We start from the raw sequence: 18575 nt of genomic DNA on the forward strand, positions 1-18575 counted from the left end.
AAGAAAGGTCACTCAAGAACTGATGCTACACAACTAGACATGACCACAGCTTTGGGTCACATTCCACAAATTAACTATCATCTGTAAATGGAATATGGCTAGTTTTTGTATGTCATGGTATAGATATCACAGGTCAATGATATGAGGAAAAAGTCTAACTTCCTCGTCATCCTGAGTAGCCAAGGCATTGTTTAATCCAGATGGTCTAATTACAACCCTCTCTCTCTTCCTCTTTCTGTTCATTCAGCCGCCTATTAATATCTTGATCGGCCGCTATCCTGTCACAAATAAGGAGATTGACGGAGAGAGAAGGAGAGAGGGAAAGAGAGAAGGGGGAATCCCCAATGTGCAGCACAACAGGATGGAAGCGATCATGTCTTTCGGCTTGTAACACCAGGAGGGTCTCTGTCTCATGAGAGAGAGAGAGGAGGGCAGAGTTCCGGACTGAGGAAAAGCAAGTCTACCATCAACCACTTTCACAGACGCCTTATTTACTGCTGGAGAAGAACAGCTTTACGGCACTGTTATTCGCCATTTGTGACTGCAAATGGGACTCAAAGGAAAACAAAGACTTCAAAAGAGCAGGAGATGAGATGACAGAGTGAGTGAATGAGAAAGAGAGAGAGGGAAAGAGAGGCAGTGGTTAAAATTCACCAGTGCAGATGTGTATATATAATTTTTTTATAATTTGTAAGAAAACATTCAATTGCATAGATGATAAAAATAACAGTGTAGTCTGAAACCTATGAGTAACTTAACCACATTCAGAAACTGTTTCTTGAAAAAAAGGTTCCTGCTGTAAAACGTGCAAAATATGCAGTCATGTTTTCCATCTTGACCTTTTACTTACAGTTTCTAAACTGTAAGTAATTCCATTAGATTACATAGTATTTATATCAGAAATGATTCTTTAAATTTAGCAAATCTGCCTTTTAATTCACAATTTCGTTAAAATGTTTCCATCATACTTCACTTAATTCAGTGTAAATTAAGAACAGCACACATTACTTCAGATAACACACGTTTGCATAATTTGAAAATCTTAAAGGTCTAAAAGTAAACAGATTTTTATATAATTGAGAACTTCTTAAAAAATAGTTTAAAAGTGTGTGTGTGAAATGTGAGATGCACATCATTATTTGAATTTTTTTTTTTAGAATTTCGAGATTTCTTAAAAAAAATCTATACTGTACTGAATTGTGCATACATAAAATATAAATGTACATCAACCATGTGACTGCCTTACTTTTATATACAGTTAAAGTGTTTCTTTTTAGGATTTAAGGATTTTTATTGTCAGTCCAAAACATGTGCATGAACTGGAACGAAATTGGTACTGAGGTCCGGTAAAAGCCCTCTCATAAAAAAAGAGCTAGATAACCCCCTAAAAACAATAGAATTTAAAATTACAGAATAATTCCTGACCACACATATGCATGTAAAATAAATAAATAATTTAAACTAGTAACATAATAATATAAGCAGAAATTCAACAGGGAAGCAGTTTAGCAAAAAGGCTGGGACGTAATCGAACAGACACAGCAGAGGGCATAGCAGAGACACGAATAAAACCATGATACACAGTGTGATTTAGTTCCTGCAAATGTGTACACAGCCTATCATACTTCTCTATCTCCTTTTTGACTGATGAACTTTCTGTGGTCTGTTCATCTATAACAACTGATGCCGCTTTAACAAACTGCTGACAAAAATGATAAATCAATCTTCAGGTAAGTTTAATACAGACATGATTATCTTAAAAAATAAGTTTAGGGTTACTTTATTTAAAACTATATACGAAGCATAATATTCAAACATAACTTATTTAATATATTCTAGGTATTAAGTCATTTCTTTATTAGTGCTGTACAATGTAATGAGATACAGTCATATAGCTGGGAATACGTTTTCAAATTCCCTTTTTGTATAGATTTGCTTCTGTAAAAAGAGAACTGAGTTTAAGTTTCAAAGACCACTTCTTCCTGCTTTGTTAACCCACCTTGTTTGCAAACATGAATTTTGAGAAATGAAAGAGAAGATGTTTTCCTCAAACGATTTTACTCATTTGAGTCACGACTTTCATACACTATAGGAAGTCAGGAACAAGTTAACATTATTTGCTTTTGTTTCATTTAAGTGTTCGTATTGGGTATAATCTGTAGATTATGGATTCAGTATTCAGATGAATTTCTTGAGCAATGACCGCAATACCACAGTACCACCACCTCATTCTCATCCTACTTTAGCCACTGATGTTTGATTTTTGAGGGGCTGAATGAAGTGTTCTTTTTTGCAGCATTTCTGTTATTTATAACAGCAACATTGTTTTGTGGGAAATTGAAGGGAATGGATTCAATTGAGGGAAACTGTAATGATGTCATCAGACTTCCATGTAAAGCTATAGATCAAACAAACAAATACCGCTACAGCATGTGGTACAAAATAATCACAGAAGTAAGTTGCTACCTGTATGTGTAAATTGACTTTACTTGCTTAAAAATATTTCACATGTTTTTTTCAATATAAATTATATTTTTTATTAAACATAAGTAAAAGGTGAAAGAACATGAAGTTATTTTTAAGAACATCATAGTTGTCATATGTAAACAGTGCATTTTCCTTGTCTCAGTCATTTAACATGTACCTGCTGCCTGTCTATCCAAATCACCTGTTCAAAATCCCCTTAATTGTACAAAACCATGTCTTTCTTTTTTATAGAAAAATCGAACAGCTATTATCAAAAAGAAAAGCGGTGATATTACACACTATAACAATTATAACAACTCTGCATCTCTGGGAGAGAAGGAGACCCTGGAGTTGCAGAGAATAAACCTCAATCTTTCTGGAATATATTTGTGCTACCTGGCTGCAGACGTTGGGGGTCAAAATGTAGAATCTTTCATTAGACTAAATATTTCAGGTAATTCAGGCCATATTTGGTGCCTTTTATTAATAATACATGTATCATTTAACCAATATTATTTATTTTATGTTTAGAATGTATGTATTTGAGCACATCACAGCCTTCCACAGTCACTGCGGTTTACTGTCCTTCTGTATTGGAGTTTTCTGTTCCCTGGGCTCTGCTTGGCTTCTTTCTCATCAGCCTGACCAAGATCATACTTTGCATTATTACTGTGGGGGTGAGTATCATATCTACCAATCTGACAATCAAAGACCTTTAGTTAGCACCCCCCACACAGATATCCAGGCAACGCGCATTTCACAGTAAATTTAGACCACTTGATAATCAGAGATGGAAAATGTGTCATGCATTCTCCTTCACACCTGATCAGAGTCAGTTCTGATTAAAAGGAAAGCAGCCCATCGATCAGTTTTACGGATGTTCCCACATTGGTTTCTTATTTTCAGTTCTTTTGTATGCTGATGTTTACATAGGTCACATTATGCAAAAATGAGATTTTGGTTAACAGATTTTGTGTGCTATCTCAAGCACAAGGTTCCATCTGGACAGCTCGATAAAAAGACAAAGATGATTATGATGTATTACTGTAGTTATGTTTTTTTTTCTATTTCTAAATAAAGTATGTTTTGGTATATATGCAGGCAGCAGACAGACCTTACAGACTTCATTTTACACTAGGTTTTGTATTTAACACCCACAGAAAATGTTGCACAACAGGAAACTTTGTGAGGATGAGGCCCTCTTAACCGACTTCGCTTCACGTGTGTCCCCCCTCACTCGCATTTCTTTGCACTTGTGCTTACGATGCACATCCAAACGATGGTTTATCTTTATTTGCAAATGGGCTGTAACAAACACATTGCAAGCATAAAAAAATGATGTTATTTATTTTAAGACAAGGAAGTGGGCGATTTCTAAACATACAAAACTGATTTATGAAAGTATGTAGGAGAGTGATTTTTTGCATGTCTGTGATCGAAGGCTGGCTGATTTAACATTTCCTTTCACAGGTGTGCAATCGAGTCATACTTAGAGGAATACAAAGAAAACAGGAAGTAAGAGGATTCGAGACAAGAAGTGGAACAAAGTCGAGCTGGAAAAAATGAGGTTCACAAGACGCTGATGGGGCTGTTGATTGCCTGTTCCATTTACTAAAAAAAATATTGAAACCATGGCTGGTGTGAGATGAAGTCGTGGGAGTCACAAGGCATTCACGGACATTTGCTTTTTTGGTTTTAGATTGTTCTCTTCATTTTAAAATTGTATTCATTTTAAACTATTTAAATGTATTTCTATAGCGGTATGCATTTTTCATTTTGCAAATCAGTGTTACTGTAAATATGTACAGAGAGAGAAGAGTAAACTACAGAGGGTAATTTTTTATAAAGTTTACCAAATAATTACTTAAGAAATACTAGTTTTACTAGCTGAGACAAAATAAAGAAGGGGCTGGGTCTATTTTGTAAGATTGTTATGTAAAGCACGAAATCTTAAATCTAATTAGCAGTGTCCCAGTGTGAAAGCCAGTGGCAACACTGGCAAGAAACCAAAGCTCCAATTGTTGTAAGTGGAGAACAAACTTTGGGAGACCTAACAGGGAGTGCCAGTTCACCTTTTGCACTATAGATTTACAAATAGACTGCATTTTTAAAACTAATTTTTCAGCATTTATTAATCTTCGTTAATATTTTAATTGTAATATGATTGTTCATGTTAGTTCATTTTTCATTAAATAATGTTAACACGTCAAGTCAAGGCAACTTTATTTATATATCGCTTTTTACAATTTTCATTGTTACAAAGCAGCTGTACAAAACATATTGAGTATTAGCAAAACATGTAGCCTGTTAATTGTCACCCGTTCCGAATACGGGACACCTAAGTTTGCGTCAATATTGTGCATGTAATTTCTAATCGAATCATGACAAACTATGTATCATCTGAAAGGTCTAAGATTTCTTTGGTGTTTTTTTAAATAATTTATATCCTTTTGCGACCAGTATTTTTTATGTATTTTTTAACCAAAGAAAAACATAAACTTTTTAATTCATTTTTTACAATTAAACTAACAACATAATGCAATAATCAACTACTTTTATTTTATCAAACGAGACCAACCATAAGTCTGTATTCCAAAGAATTCATGAGTTACCGCCGTTTTAGTTCCAACATGCGTTTTCATATGTTGGCTCAAAAAGGGCTCTGACAGGTTAAAGCACACATTTAAGAGAAGGGAGAGAGAAACACAGTTCAAATATTAAACAGACTATAAATTCCTCTTTGTAATTAAATTAAGTAAATAAAGAAGCCCCCCAACCAGGCAAACACTGCAAAACAGTATGAAAACGGTGGCGAGGATCCCAAAACTCCTATTGAGAAAAAAAAACCTCAGGAGAACCCAGGCCCAACCAAAGGATTCCAGTTCCCCTCTGGCATAAAGCTGCAGCCTCTGCACAAGCTCGACAGTGCCAGCACAAATATGCTTGATGAAAAAAAAAAACTTAGTAATAAGGTAAATTATAGATTTGAAATCAACCATTTCCAGGGCCAGTCACTTCCAAGGGCCCCCTCCTACTATTTTTCATGTTCTTTCCCTTAGCTGCGCATTCACAGTCATAGAAAGAGAAAATTAAGATGCAAGTATTCAAACCACTCTCGCTCTGAGTCAAAATGCCTGCACTATACGCTTGAAAATAATCCGTGGTTTACATAATCAAATTTTAGGGATCTAATATTTTATAATTACATAGTTTTCTCTTTACAAGTCTAATATTAGTTACACAATGAAAAATCAACAATGAGGCAAATTAAGGCTTACAAGAAACATATCCTTCATTAACTGTCAAATATTCACGTATTTAATGCATCACATAAATAAAAAAATATTAAAATGGCTACGCTTTTATCTTTGAAGGTTTTTTTTACAGACTTTCATCAAACTGTACTAAAGTGTGTAAGATAAAATTAAGTTAATCAGTTAAAATGTTCATGCTAAAAAGACAAGAACAAGACAGCTTTGAGTAGAGTACCTTTCTGTACTCTTTGATGCAACAAGTACATAATTTACTTCTTGAAGTGTTCCTGGTTCCGGGTGATTTACCTAATGCAGCCTAAACCCTCAGAGGATTTATATTATGGAAGTGTAGTCAGGGACGTAACCAGAATATTTTTTTTAGAGGTGACCAGGTAAGACCCAGTGATTTTAATAGGGTGACCAGAAAAATCCTTACAGACGGAAATTATTTTGTTTCTACCTTTTACACCAATTCTTCATTACACATAGTTTGCTGATCAAAAACATACAAAAAGAATGTAAAGTAAACAATTTATTTGCAATGCTTTCATAGGTCTTTTCCTGCTTACACTTAAACGTGTTTGTTTTTTATTTGGCTAATTAAAACATTGCCAAACAAACAGATAACTGGTGGAACAGTACAAAAGGTAATATGTTACAAATTACAAAAACCTTAGCATGGGTTATGAAACAAAGTGTGTAAAACAAGAAACTGAAGTCATTTTCTGTTATCAATCACATGTACTTTCTTTTATCAATTACACATATTATTATATGTGTATTTGCTGTATATGCACTTTTTTAAATCAAGAAAAATCGAACACCTTAATTCTTTGCAAGACTACATGGAACTGAATTATACAAATCAAATGACATCATTGCATTTCTACAAAATATCAGTACACAGACAGTCACGAAGCGGTTAGCAGCTTTTCAATAACGCTCAGACTGTTTGCGTCAGTGCGTCAGCGCATGGCATCATATTAACGCGAGAGTAATGCTCTCGCATTACTTTCAAGATTCAAGATTCAAAGGGGCTTTATTGGCATAATAAAAAAATATATTGCCAAAGCACAAGATTAAATATAAACATGCACAAATACAGATTAAGATACAAATAAGATAGAATAAAAATAAAGTCTATAAGTAAATATATATACAACACAATATAAACAGAAAAAAGAGTTTTAATTAAAGTTATCAATGAGGGTGATAGTGTCAGTTTGTGTGTGTTGTCCTGTCAGTGTTGTTTTGTGTTGTGCTGGTTGTTCTTTGGTCGTATACATTAAATAATATGCGCAGCACTCCGTAAACTCCGACACATATTATAACTACTTCGCACAACAGAGGTGGTAGGTGGCCATCCCTCATTCAGGGGTAGTCGTGGCCACCCATGGCCACCATGTAGCTACGCCCCTGAGTGTAGTGTATGCAAGAGTAAAAAGATGCGTCTATGAACAAAATTTAAACTGACAGTGTGTCTGCCTCCCGTACAGTGCGGGGAACACTATTCCAAGGATGGGGAGCTTGATAGGAAAAGGATTTACACCTGCACTTGATTTTGAAATTCAGTTGAAACCATGTAAGGCTTTTTAGGTAATAAGCAAGATCTTAAAATTAATGCGATGCTTAATAGGTAACCAGTGCAAGGTTGACAGAATCGGGCTAATATGCTCATATTTTAACAATATAATGTATTAAAAAATTAGTGTTTCACAGCAGAATGTGAGATTCATCAATATAGTGCAGATTCTTGTATATATATACTGAATTATTTCAGTTTCACTCATGGAATAAAAACGTCTTTGTAAATATACGTGGCAGTTAATAAAAACGCGCACACAGTCTTTTCCGCAGTGTTGTTTTTCTTGGGAGCCAATGAGATCGCTGCTTTCACTTTCTTGTTTGCAAGCTGCTGGCTGCGAATCGAAGACAAAAAACATTCATAATCATGCAGAAAACCTCCACATATATTGTTCGTAAGTAACATGCATTGCATCTTGTAGCGCATTGATCTTAATGTTTTGGTTAACTGCATTGTGTTCGAGCGAGTGACGAATTGAAACATGTAAACAACAAGAACACCAACCGGAATAACTTAACCTACTGCGATCTCTGAATATTTGCGGTTGTGTATCTGTGTGCAAAATAATACGTGAAGAAACTAGGCAGTTAAATGCATCAAATGAGCGTTGTATTTTATACTTAATTTTAGTGCTACTGGTCCACATCTCATTGTCAGTCGAGGAGGAGGAACAATGGATAAAAATACCGTGTCAAGCCAATGTTGAACAAGATATTCAATACAGGAAAATTACCTGGTACAAGGTTTGTGATTTCACTGAGTGTTTTTAGTAAATGTGCTCATAAATGTAACCTACATGTCTGCTGCCATCCCATCATATAGACTGTCAGAATGAAGATATACTTACTGGATATGTGTTTAAAAAAGGCTTTATTCTACAGGTTGAAGAGGGCTCTGATGTTCTGACAGGACTTGTTTTGAAGGACCTGAATAAAAACACTTCTGTACTCTTTAAGTTTGCCAGTCATTCCTATGTGGTAGGGGAAGACAACTCTCTTCAGTTCTCCAGGACTGCTAGGGAAGATTGTGGAATTTATAGATGTACCCTGTGGCCACCGCTTGGCCATTACATACAGGAACACGATTTCAAGTATTATCCAGCTTGTGAGTACTACTGGGAGTGAGGGGGGTTAATACCTTAAGTTGTGTACTTTTGTTTTTGTATACTCATGCAAATTGTAATTTGAATAAAATATTTTGAATAGGCTACTTGCATTAAAGGGATAGTTCACAAAAAAAACATTAATTCACCCTTATGTCATTCCAAACCTGTATTACTTTCTTCTGTGAAGATATTTTGAAAACATTAATCAAACAACGTAGGCACCCATTGATTTCTATTGTATTGCCACAAAATTTAAAAACATTTATTTTGTATGTTCTGCAGAAGTTATAAAACAATATACAGAAGCAGCATGAGCAACAGAAGGATAATTTAATAATAATAGTTCTTTATTGTTTGTGGATTCCAAAAAATAATTATTATCATATTATATTTCTTACCATATAATAAAGATGACAAACTTGTAATCGTATAGGGGAATTTTACCAAAATAATTATAGTTTCGTGTTTGGCTTTTACTTGTCTTTATTTATAATTGTGATTAAAATATTATGTAAATGTTTGTGTTTTCAGACTGCATGAAACCTCAAATTCAACCAGTGCTTAGCAGCAGAAACGATGTACCTGTCACGAATCATGTGAAATTCTTCATAGTACCATGTGTGGTCATGATTTGTGGTTTTGTTATTTTATTTGTACACATGACAATGAGGAATAGAGTAAAAGAGAAAGCTAAAACACTTGTGAAAACTAACGAAAACCTTTAGAATAATATATATAACAGAATAATGATTAACAGAAAAACACAGTATCATATTATTTACTTCACTATTAAACCTATATCCTTTCTGTTTACTGGTATATTGTAAATGCTTTGAAATTAAACTTGAATTATGTATTTTAATGTCATCATAAATCCTTTCAGAATGAAAATATACTAACTTGAAGTAGGTTTAAAAACGTTTACTTTTTGAATTTACTTAAAATGTACTTTGCAAATAAAAAAAGAGCAAAAAATGATCTTCGAAGTGTGTTCACTGTTTGACAAACCACAAGGGTCGTCTCTAGCAATCCTACAGCCCCGCACAAAGAGTTTAGAGCAAATCTTTCCAATGAAGTGGGAAGTAGGCAAGTTCAGAAGAAGTGTAAGCAAGTGTGAATGAGCATGATGATACGTTTGGTGGTCTGGGGTGAGTAAGTTTTCATTACATTTTTTGAATTAATGAATATTAAAAATAAAAAAGTCCTGAAACATTTCAATATTACTTAGTAATAAATTTGAAAGAAAAAGCAATGGCAACTAAATGCATTACATGTAATAGATCTATTATCACAACATTGGTATCTATCACGTGAAAACCAACAGAGAAAAGTGTATCAAATTCTATATTCTGTGCAGTATTAGATTAATTCAGTACTGAAACTTTTTTGATTTTATTGGAATTCTTTTAGCGGTTACCCTAAGCGTAATAACTGGCAAAGAGAACCAAACAAACAGGTACCTCATGGCAGCTTGCAAGGATGATATCAAATTGCCATGTGATGCCCTTCAAAACAGTCAAAATTTCACCTCTGTTACTTGGTACAAGGTAAAAAAAATCAACAATTACAGTTGAAGTACTTTACTAATTTGTATATCTGTGTTGTCCTGCTTTTCTTCGGCATCATTCAGTTTGAACATCTGTGGTTTTAGGCAGGAAATATGCTAAAACACACACATTTCCTTTTCAGCACAATTTTTTTCTAAACCATGAATGCAGTGCAATGTACGTCTTTCTTCAGACAAAAAATATGAGTTAGTTTAAATAAATAAAAACCCTCATTATATAGTTTTGTGAGTAGTACATATTAAATCATTTCTATTATAAAGAAGTGACGAAGAATAAATACTTTTTACAGTTACATGTGAAAGTACATGAAGGTTTATTCATTTAGCTTTGTTTACTTTTTTATGAATGCAGTTATGGTTACATGGAGATTCTAAGGTCTCGCTTTAATGGCTGGAATAGACTACAAAACCTTTGCTCAGATTTTTGCCCAGATTTTCAATCTGGTGTTGTTGCAGAAAATCTGCACCAGTCATGTATTGTTTTCTATGCAGACGTTCAAAAAGTCTGCAAGTGTATGATTCGATCCCATTTTAAACGTCTTATAGTGTATTCCAGCCTTTACTTGTGAAGATTTGCAATGGCAGATTTGACACTCTTTGTGCTATTTTTTGAAGGTCCACAATGCAACCCACTCTTCTGTCCTCATTAATGAAAAAAATATATTCACCCCGACTGACAAAAAACACGATTCTGTTTCACTGGGTAACAATGCATCTTTGATCTTGTGGAAAGCTGCTCCTGCAAATTCTGGGACCTTTGAGTGTTGCCTTCACGGAAAGGTTGGATACAAAAATAGTAACTCTTACATTACAATAAATATTTCAGGTATTTTAATATTATGTTTGGTTTTAACATATTAATTCTTTGAGTTTACCTCTCATGTCTAAAAAAAAACTTTTTTTCCTTTTAGATTGTTTGTCAACAACTTTACCTTACTTTGAGTTCTCCACCCAGTTCACTAATAGCACTAATTTAATAATGAATATGAGCAACCCATTGACTCATGTGGATAAGAATGCAGATATTTTTATCATGTTGGCTTACTTAGGAGTGGCTTTGAGTAAACTACTCCTCAGTGTCTTATGTATTTGGGTAAGTATCTTATTCTATGTAACTTCAGTTCTGAACATTTAGAATTTGTTTCAATATTACAAAAGTCTTCTTTATTCTACAAATATAAAACAAACAAGTCATCGTTAGCTGTGTCAATAGTAACAATATAACACAGATTTCCCTTTATAAAAATACATTATACATTATAAAAATATTTGAAAAAGGGTTTTTTCATGCTTTCTCTAAGACGCACAGGGACCTACACAGCATTATATACAACAGTTAGGTGAACAGCTGTCTTTTGACATTGCTTTTACTATATTGTATATTATAGACTATAGATTATAATGTTACGTAGCATCCCTGTCTATAATTTGCTACGGAATTATACGTGATATTATTTGTATCTTTTTAATCTATGGGTCTCCAAAATGCTGTTACACATAATTCATTTTTTTTTAAACAAATTGTATACAAGCTGTTTATTTAAACATTTCCAAATTATTTTAATATTTCCAGATATTGTTATTTGGATAATTACCTCTAAGGCCTTGACTTTGCAGGTGTTCAGGCAGCACAGCGAACGTAGAAGAAGACAAAGAGAACACATTTATGACTTTTGACACTTACGTTGTGTAAATAACAAACATGTGACCTGTAAAATAAAACTGTAAATAGACTTTGCATTTTAAATTTGTCACATATTACAAATTATATTAACTGTATAGCTTAAGCTAAGTTATTATTTTTGAAATTTTATTGGACATTTACATTTCCTTTTCACATTCTGTTGCCTGTGTATTAATATTTTTGAATGTTACTTTGACTGCATACTATGAATACATTGTGGTATGTATTGTGTTTGCATGTGCACTAAGTAATAATTTAAAGTGTATCTTATAATTGGCAAAGTTGGCAACTTGTTTTTGACAAGATATCCAAGCGCACAAAGCACTTAAGTTGTTGACCAACAGATGGCAGTAAATGAATAAGGCAAGACCTTCACGTCGAAACATTTAATAGCGCCCTCTTGTGTTTAATGCTTGTGGAGACAACAAACGTAAGATTCAAAAGGTAAGTCGGAAATTCGCACCTGTCTGCGTGTTGCAGTACCAACTTCTGGGTCAGAAAGGTTTTATGTTCGACTGACGTAGAAAGACATTTTTCCGTTTAGTATGACGTTTTTATACATGGCCTTGGTTTCTTAAAGAGATAAAGGAAAAGTCTTTCTGTAGAGATGTTCTGTGGGTATTTCTTTGTTTGAAGCCTTAGCAGCAAAGCATGCGTGTTTGGTTCACAAAAATCTGTAGTTTAAATGCACTGTTAGTCATTTAGGATAAAAGATCATGGATGTCTACCAAGTGCATACATACAATGTAAAGAAAAGTAGGAAAATAGTAGAAAAAATGACTTTATATATATATTTTTTCTAATTAACACAAATAAGATGTTTTTAAGAATTAAGGACAGCAAACAATTCTGGGGCACGTTTGACTACCATTTCATTTTTTTATCCTACTATAGTAATCAATGGGGGGCAAAATCTGTTTAAAAGCATTCTTCCAAATATCTTTATCTGTGTTCATCAGAACAAATAAATGTATACAGATTTGGAACAACTTGAAGGTGAGTAAAAGATGACAGAATTTTCCTTTTTGGGTGAAGTATCTCTTTAAAGGAGAGTTTATGATCACGTTGTGAGTTTTCTGTTTTTCAGACAGCTACATGGGGTCCCTAGTAAAGAGAGAAAATAATGATTCATTGATTATTCATCTGCATTCTCCGATGTTCTGTGTCCTGTTGAGAAGTTCTGAGAGCACAGTCATAGGATTTCTGCCAGCTCGTGTATTCAGTAATGTTGCTGATGTGTGTAAAAAAATAATGACTTTACCCCTGCTATGCAATGGAGGTGGTGTTGTTTGTGTGTGTTGGGGGATTAAAGCAAATGCAAAACAAAAAAAATGTAAAACAATTCAGCCACAACTATATATTATTATGCTATTCTTGGCACCTGGGGTATTTAGTCTTGCATTTACTAATGAGTTTGTACAAAAGCGTAAGATGCATATTATACATGCAAAACTTTAACACATTACAGAAATAATTGGATGTAACATACCCATTTTGTATGGTCTCTATGGTCTCTTTGCTTTCACTCCCTGGTCTTGGTAGAGCATCTTTCTAGTAAAGGCAAGGTGAACATATGCTGATATATGTATTCCATGAATTCACTGTGATCTTACAGGACTGACAAGGTCAAGGATCTTTAGGGCTTTATGCAAAAGAGAAAAGGTCAATGGTTTTATCATGTCTCTAGATATTTTGCAACCCCCTTTCATTGCAATTGTATTATATTCATTTAATAAAGTTAATTTTTTATATTGGTTCACACATTAAGATATTAAAACACGGCTTTTGCTAAAATCATTTTAGGCCTCCCCACCCTTTGTTCCAATACAATGTATACTCTGTTCCTCATCGCACCAATATTTCAAAATATATATTGTTTATAAATTACGTACTGAATGCAGATAGTTAACCAGTAACCGATTGATCTTTGGTAAAGGAACTTTGAGCAATTTTTAATGTTATGGTTTATTTCAGTACAAGTACGTTATGTTCAGCAGCTTATGTGTTTCAGATCAGACTTTTCTGAGTTTGCCGCTTCAGATTGTACAGAGGTAAGAAATGTTTAAAACTATTGAAGAAACACTTAAAAAACATCAAATGTTTTGAAATTGTAGATTTGTTTCACGGTTTGGCTAGATCAGTTATTTTCAGCAGCATATGTGTTTCTATCCCTGTCTTTCATATCAGTTCCTGACCATTTCAGACTACTGAGTGTCCCGCTTCATATTGTACAGATGTGAGAGATTTCTACAGGAATATTCTTGCTGGCTATTTGTTGCGAGTAAGTTACTGTTGATTTTACGGAAAACTTTTTGCAGCGCATAGTTAATTAAGAAAACAATGACATAAAGTTGTCTTTTGGCTTTATAGTGTGGATGACTGCCTGAATGTTTATTCATGAAAAACATGATGTTGATATACATTTTATATTCCATTCCATTCCATTTTCTACCGCTTATCCGAACTACCTCGGGTCACGGGGAGCCTGCGCCTATCTCAGGAGTCATCGGGCATCAAGGCAAGATACACCCTGGATGGAGTGCCAACCCATCGCAGGGCACACACACTCATTCACTCACGCACTCACACCCTACGGACAATTATATTTTATATTCCATTCCATTTTCTACCGCTTTTCCGAACTACCTCGGGTCACGGGAGCCTGTGCCTATCTCAGGAGTCATCGGGCATCAAGGCAGGATACACCCTGGATGGAGTGCCAACCCATCGCAGGGCACACACACTCATCCACTCACGCACTCACACCCTACGGACAATTATATTTTATATAACAAATGTAAATCATTGCAATGACAAGAAAGATAAGCATTTATTAGATAAGTACAATTCCATGCTCCAATGAATTTCTGAGTTTCAAAGCTACAGCAAGCTTCAAGACTATTTTCATTATAAAAACACATTTCATTTAAAGCTTTTGTAAACAGAAGAACACATAAACATTTAAATCGCTAGCTTCTGCTATGAGTGAGTGAAGTCTTTTGCATTATCAGTTTGCTCCAGAGTTCATAAATCTTAGTGCATGGCATTTAAGGCAGAGAATTTGATTAAAAAAGTAATTCACTTATACACTCAGTAATAACATGGTTCAATAAAAAAAGAAAAAAGGTTTCAGATTTCCCACATGAAGCAGCAAAGAACACACACACTTTTCAACATTAAAAACTGCAAATTGATTTACACATCTGTACAAACATTGAAGTAAAACACTTAATAGGAATATTTTCCTGAATTCCTGAAGAAATTGTGCTGCAAAAACGTTATTGTGCATGTACTGTAGCTAAACAAGAGACAAGTAAGCTATTCAGGCTGCAGTAACAGAACAACGTAATCAATCGGTTTTCTTCAGCTGAAAACAGATCGTGCGTGCTTAGATGCGGCTCTCCCTGCAGCAAGCGTGTGAAAATAGTGTCATGGCAACCAGGTACACTGCTGAGTTGTTGAAAAAATGAGCAAAAGTTCATTTTCATTACTTGCAAATTATTTAATTGGAAAGCAAAACCGTAGAAATGTATACACATTGAAACCAGAACTGCCCGGGTAAACCAGAAGTACAGTCATAGCCCCTCGATCTCAGTCGAGAAGTAACTGGTGAGTCTGCAGTTTGTCATAAACAAATTTTACCCCCGGAAAATCTAAAATAGAGATACTCTTTAGTACTTGACTTTGTGGTCTAAAGTTCATGGTTGATGAGTATATTTTCTGAATAGCAGTTGGCACTTAAATGCTAAATGTTCTGAACATTCCCCAAGTTAGCCTGGTTTAACCAAGATGCAAATACAACAAGTAGTTATACACTTTCATATGATCATAACCATAGTTCCACAGATACCTTAAATAGAGTTACACAGCTATTGTAAATAAGTATTCATGCGTTTAAGTTATTACATAGCCTACATGTAACAGTTTGTGTATACAGTGGGGTCCAAAGGTCTGAAACAAATCATGCCATTGCTTCTATAAATTAATAAATAAATAATATGAATTCATTTTTTACATATTTTTTTATATAAAAAGTCCCATTTAGGCTTTCATGACAATCCGGTTGGCATGGAGTCCACAAGCATTTACTTTTATGAAACCTGATGTTTCATGTGATATACTTTGAGAATATACCATAGATTGTCTTGTTAGGTACAGTGTACACAGTCATATCTCAAAGCATACATAAACATTTTTGTTTGCATTTTGTACATCTTAAATATTCAATTCACTTACATATTACAAGTTTAAGTAATAAAATATCATAATGTCAGTGTGGTTTCAGACTCTTGTACACTTGTGCTCATTAAGGGCTTTATTAAAACATCATTTATATATATATATTTTCAGTAGCCACTGGATCACATTCCCTGTCCTGTCTGGTTATTTCACTTTCACACACATAAAGGTACCTGAGGCTGACATCCAAAACAACAGAGCAACTCCTTAAAGGTCTTCCTCATTTCAAGACTGCGACAGGCGTAGATGAGAGGGTCAATTACGGAGTTGCACATAATGAGAACCAGGTACGTGGTGAAGTGGGACATGTAGCACAGGCACAGTGGGTGTTGTGGACAGGACACCAGCAAAATAAGGTGGAGAAAAAATGGCGCCCAACAGCACACGAACACGCCGAGTAGAATGGAGATAGTTACCGCTCCTTTCATACAGCTGCGTTGACGGGGAGCAGGGTTGCCTGCGGCAGCTGCTGCCGGGGGCAAGGCAGCAATTCGTTGCACGTGAAGTCTGGCAAGTAAAAACATGTGTATGTAAAGAGTTGCCATGAGAACCAGCATTGCAAAAAACATTGTAATCAGACACACAATCACAGTCTTGCTCTCAGAGTACACTATAAAAACAATCCCACAAACCACGCACACCAACCAAATCGCCGCTATGGCGACCAGTGCCCTGCGTACGGTTACTATGCTGTGGTACCGCAAGGCGTAGAAGATCGTAACATAGCGATCAATGGCGATGGCCAGAAGGTTGCAGATGGATGCCACCAGCGAAATGCAGATCATCGAGTCGAATACGTTGTCCATCAAGCGCACAAATTGATCGCTGACTACCAGAAGACCACTATTTAGTACTGCAATGACGATGGTCTCCAAAGAATTCGATACACTCACCAACATGTCTGCGGCAGCCAGGCTGCACAGGAAGAAGTACATTGGAGAGTGCAGGTTCTTATTTTTTACCACTGCTGAGATGACAAGAATGTTCTCCAGTAAACTCACGATACCCAAGGTGAGAAAAACCTCTGCCTGGATCTGAACCTGCTCGCACAGCGCCCCCGATGGAGAATCCAAAACACTGCCATTAGAAGGCAGCAAGGACGAAGCGTTCACGGATTTCTGCCATTTGAGGATCTGCAGGTATGAGTCGTTCATCAGGATTGTATTGAGGCGAAAGAGTGGGGAAAAGAAAACGTGATGGAGAAGAGCAGAAAATGAGAAAGGTAAATAAAGATTTATGAGAGCAGAATGCAATTTTAAGAGTAATAAAAAGAGCAACAATACTGATAAAGATGATGGAATGGATAAGAAAGAAATGAAGGAGAACTGTGAAGCAAGATGCAGTTGAAGAATCGGACGTGTCAGTTCAACAGATGTTTCTTTAAAAAATCCTCTTCTGCTGTGTGTGATGCTCCTGGAGAGATGTGGTGTAATACAGATGCTCTGAGCAAACTGACTCGCTCACAGCCACTCGTCGCACGTCAGCGCTTGCAGCCTCCCCCTACTCTTTGCGTGTGTTAACTTAGGATCTGAAACGAAAGATGTGACTGCACACATGCAAAAACATAACAAATGTCCTCTTATTTAATTCAAAATAAAACTTAATTGTTGTTTATTCCAAAGCTATCAGATGGGTTTTTATTTTTGTTTATTTATACTAACCCTCTGAAGCCATTACTATAATGGACAGAGATATTTTTTCAATCGTTCTTTATCACTTGAGTGTGGATGTAATAATATCAAAATCTCACTGTACAATAATATGCAGTATTTAAAATTACAAATGATGACTTGGAAACGTCCCATAACCATCCTCTTTTCTTTATCCTCTAGTTGAATAAGCAACTAACTGTTGCTTAGAGGTATACGTTATAGTATGAGATAGATCAGATGGACCTTGACAAATTTATATTTTTTTCTACCTTTCTTTATGTTAGGCCCGGAAGACCTATCGTTTCATACAGTAATGTGACCACGATAATATTGAGTCAATTTTGCTATTGCGATAACACAAAATCGATAATATTGTTACATCACTACTTGGGTGTGATGTTACATGTTATATCAAAACCAGAGATTTGCTTACAGCATATGAGATGGCAGCCTTAACCTACTTGTTGGGTTATTTTAACCCATCGTTGAGTCAAATACGAACAAACCCAACAGTTGTGTATAAATAATGTTAATCTTTGGGTTTGATTGTTGGTATCGATAGTGTAATAGTCATGTGCTGTTCACATGCCAATCACAAATTCACCGTTTGAAAATATCACAGAAATAATTAGGTGATGAAAAGAATCTGTCCAAAACTGTTTGTGATGTCTGATTTAATGTTCTAATGTTGTAGTATTAGTGCAGCATTATATTATATTGTTGGACTATTATATTATGGACTTTCTTAATCTGCAGGTGTGATTTGTTTGAAATACTTCAGCTTCAGATGGTAAATGCAAAATAGGATCACTGTACATATATTGGAATATAATGTAGACCTGACAAAAGGAAGATTATTCAATAAAAAAAGATCATTTTAGTATTTTAAGAGATTTTTTTCATATTAGCCCGTTGCATGCTATTATGGCTCGATTCCAAACATTTGCTGCCTGGGAGTTCAGAAAGGCTTCACATTTTGACATCGGTCCATCTGCAGTGGGAAATCATTAGTTCATTACTGCA

General features: G+C 35.0%; 3 protein-coding genes across 4 annotated transcripts; 2 read left to right on the top strand and 1 right to left on the bottom strand.

Moving 5' to 3' along the window:
* The first annotated feature begins 256 nt into the window (after positions 1 to 256).
* Positions 257 to 4914, top strand: LOC130407021 (uncharacterized). 2 transcript variants are annotated; one of them, XR_008904553.1, is made up of 5 exons: positions 257 to 601; positions 2297 to 2454; positions 2719 to 2920; positions 2998 to 3143; positions 3937 to 4914. XR_008904553.1 is itself a non-coding variant. In XM_056729649.1 (5 exons), exons 1-5 carry the CDS (start codon positions 1712 to 1714, stop codon positions 4030 to 4032), a joined length of 621 nt encoding a protein of 206 aa, XP_056585627.1. In that variant the 5' UTR covers positions 1622 to 1711; the 3' UTR covers positions 4033 to 4914. The 2 variants fall into 2 exon arrangements, 1 of the variants encoding a protein (XP_056585627.1); XM_056729649.1 differs by lacking the exon at positions 257 to 601 and adding an exon at positions 1622 to 1730.
* A 4582-nt stretch (positions 4915 to 9496) lies between these two features.
* Positions 9497 to 13406, top strand: LOC130407043 (uncharacterized). The gene is made up of 5 exons (XM_056729682.1): positions 9497 to 9558; positions 9821 to 9957; positions 10593 to 10803; positions 10889 to 11070; positions 11595 to 13406. The coding sequence occupies exons 1-5, from the start codon at positions 9528 to 9530 to the stop codon at positions 11652 to 11654; spliced, it is 621 nt and encodes a 206-aa protein (XP_056585660.1). The 5' UTR covers positions 9497 to 9527; the 3' UTR covers positions 11655 to 13406.
* A 1747-nt stretch (positions 13407 to 15153) lies between these two features.
* Positions 15154 to 17327, bottom strand: mc3r (melanocortin 3 receptor). Its single transcript, XM_056773219.1, has one exon. It carries the CDS (start codon positions 17052 to 17054, stop codon positions 16056 to 16058), a length of 999 nt encoding a protein of 332 aa, XP_056629197.1. The 5' UTR covers positions 17055 to 17327; the 3' UTR covers positions 15154 to 16055.
* Between the last annotated feature and the right edge of the window lie 1248 nt (positions 17328 to 18575).

The sequence above is a fragment of the Triplophysa dalaica genome, chromosome 18 (assembly GCF_015846415.1).
Source record: "Triplophysa dalaica isolate WHDGS20190420 chromosome 18, ASM1584641v1, whole genome shotgun sequence".
NCBI lineage: Eukaryota > Metazoa > Chordata > Actinopteri > Cypriniformes > Nemacheilidae > Triplophysa > Triplophysa dalaica.

Excerpts from the sequence above, each read along its gene's own strand:
- LOC130407021 (XM_056729649.1), top strand. Across the intron at positions 2,921-2,997 it reads CATTAGACTAAATATTTCAG|AATGTATGTATTTGAGCACA; the intron begins GTAATTCAGGCC and ends TTTTATGTTTAG. Across the intron at positions 3,144-3,936 it reads TTTGCATTATTACTGTGGGG|GTGTGCAATCGAGTCATACT; the intron begins GTGAGTATCATA and ends TTCCTTTCACAG.
- LOC130407043 (XM_056729682.1), top strand. The coding sequence starts at position 9,528 with ATGAGCATGATGATACGTTTGGTGGTCTGGG. Across the intron at positions 9,958-10,592 it reads CCTCTGTTACTTGGTACAAG|GTCCACAATGCAACCCACTC; the intron begins GTAAAAAAAATC and ends TATTTTTTGAAG. Across the intron at positions 10,804-10,888 it reads CATTACAATAAATATTTCAG|ATTGTTTGTCAACAACTTTA; the intron begins GTATTTTAATAT and ends TTTTCCTTTTAG.
- mc3r (XM_056773219.1), bottom strand. The coding sequence starts at position 17,054 with ATGAACGACTCATACCTGCAGATCCTCAAATGGCAGAAATCCGTGAAC.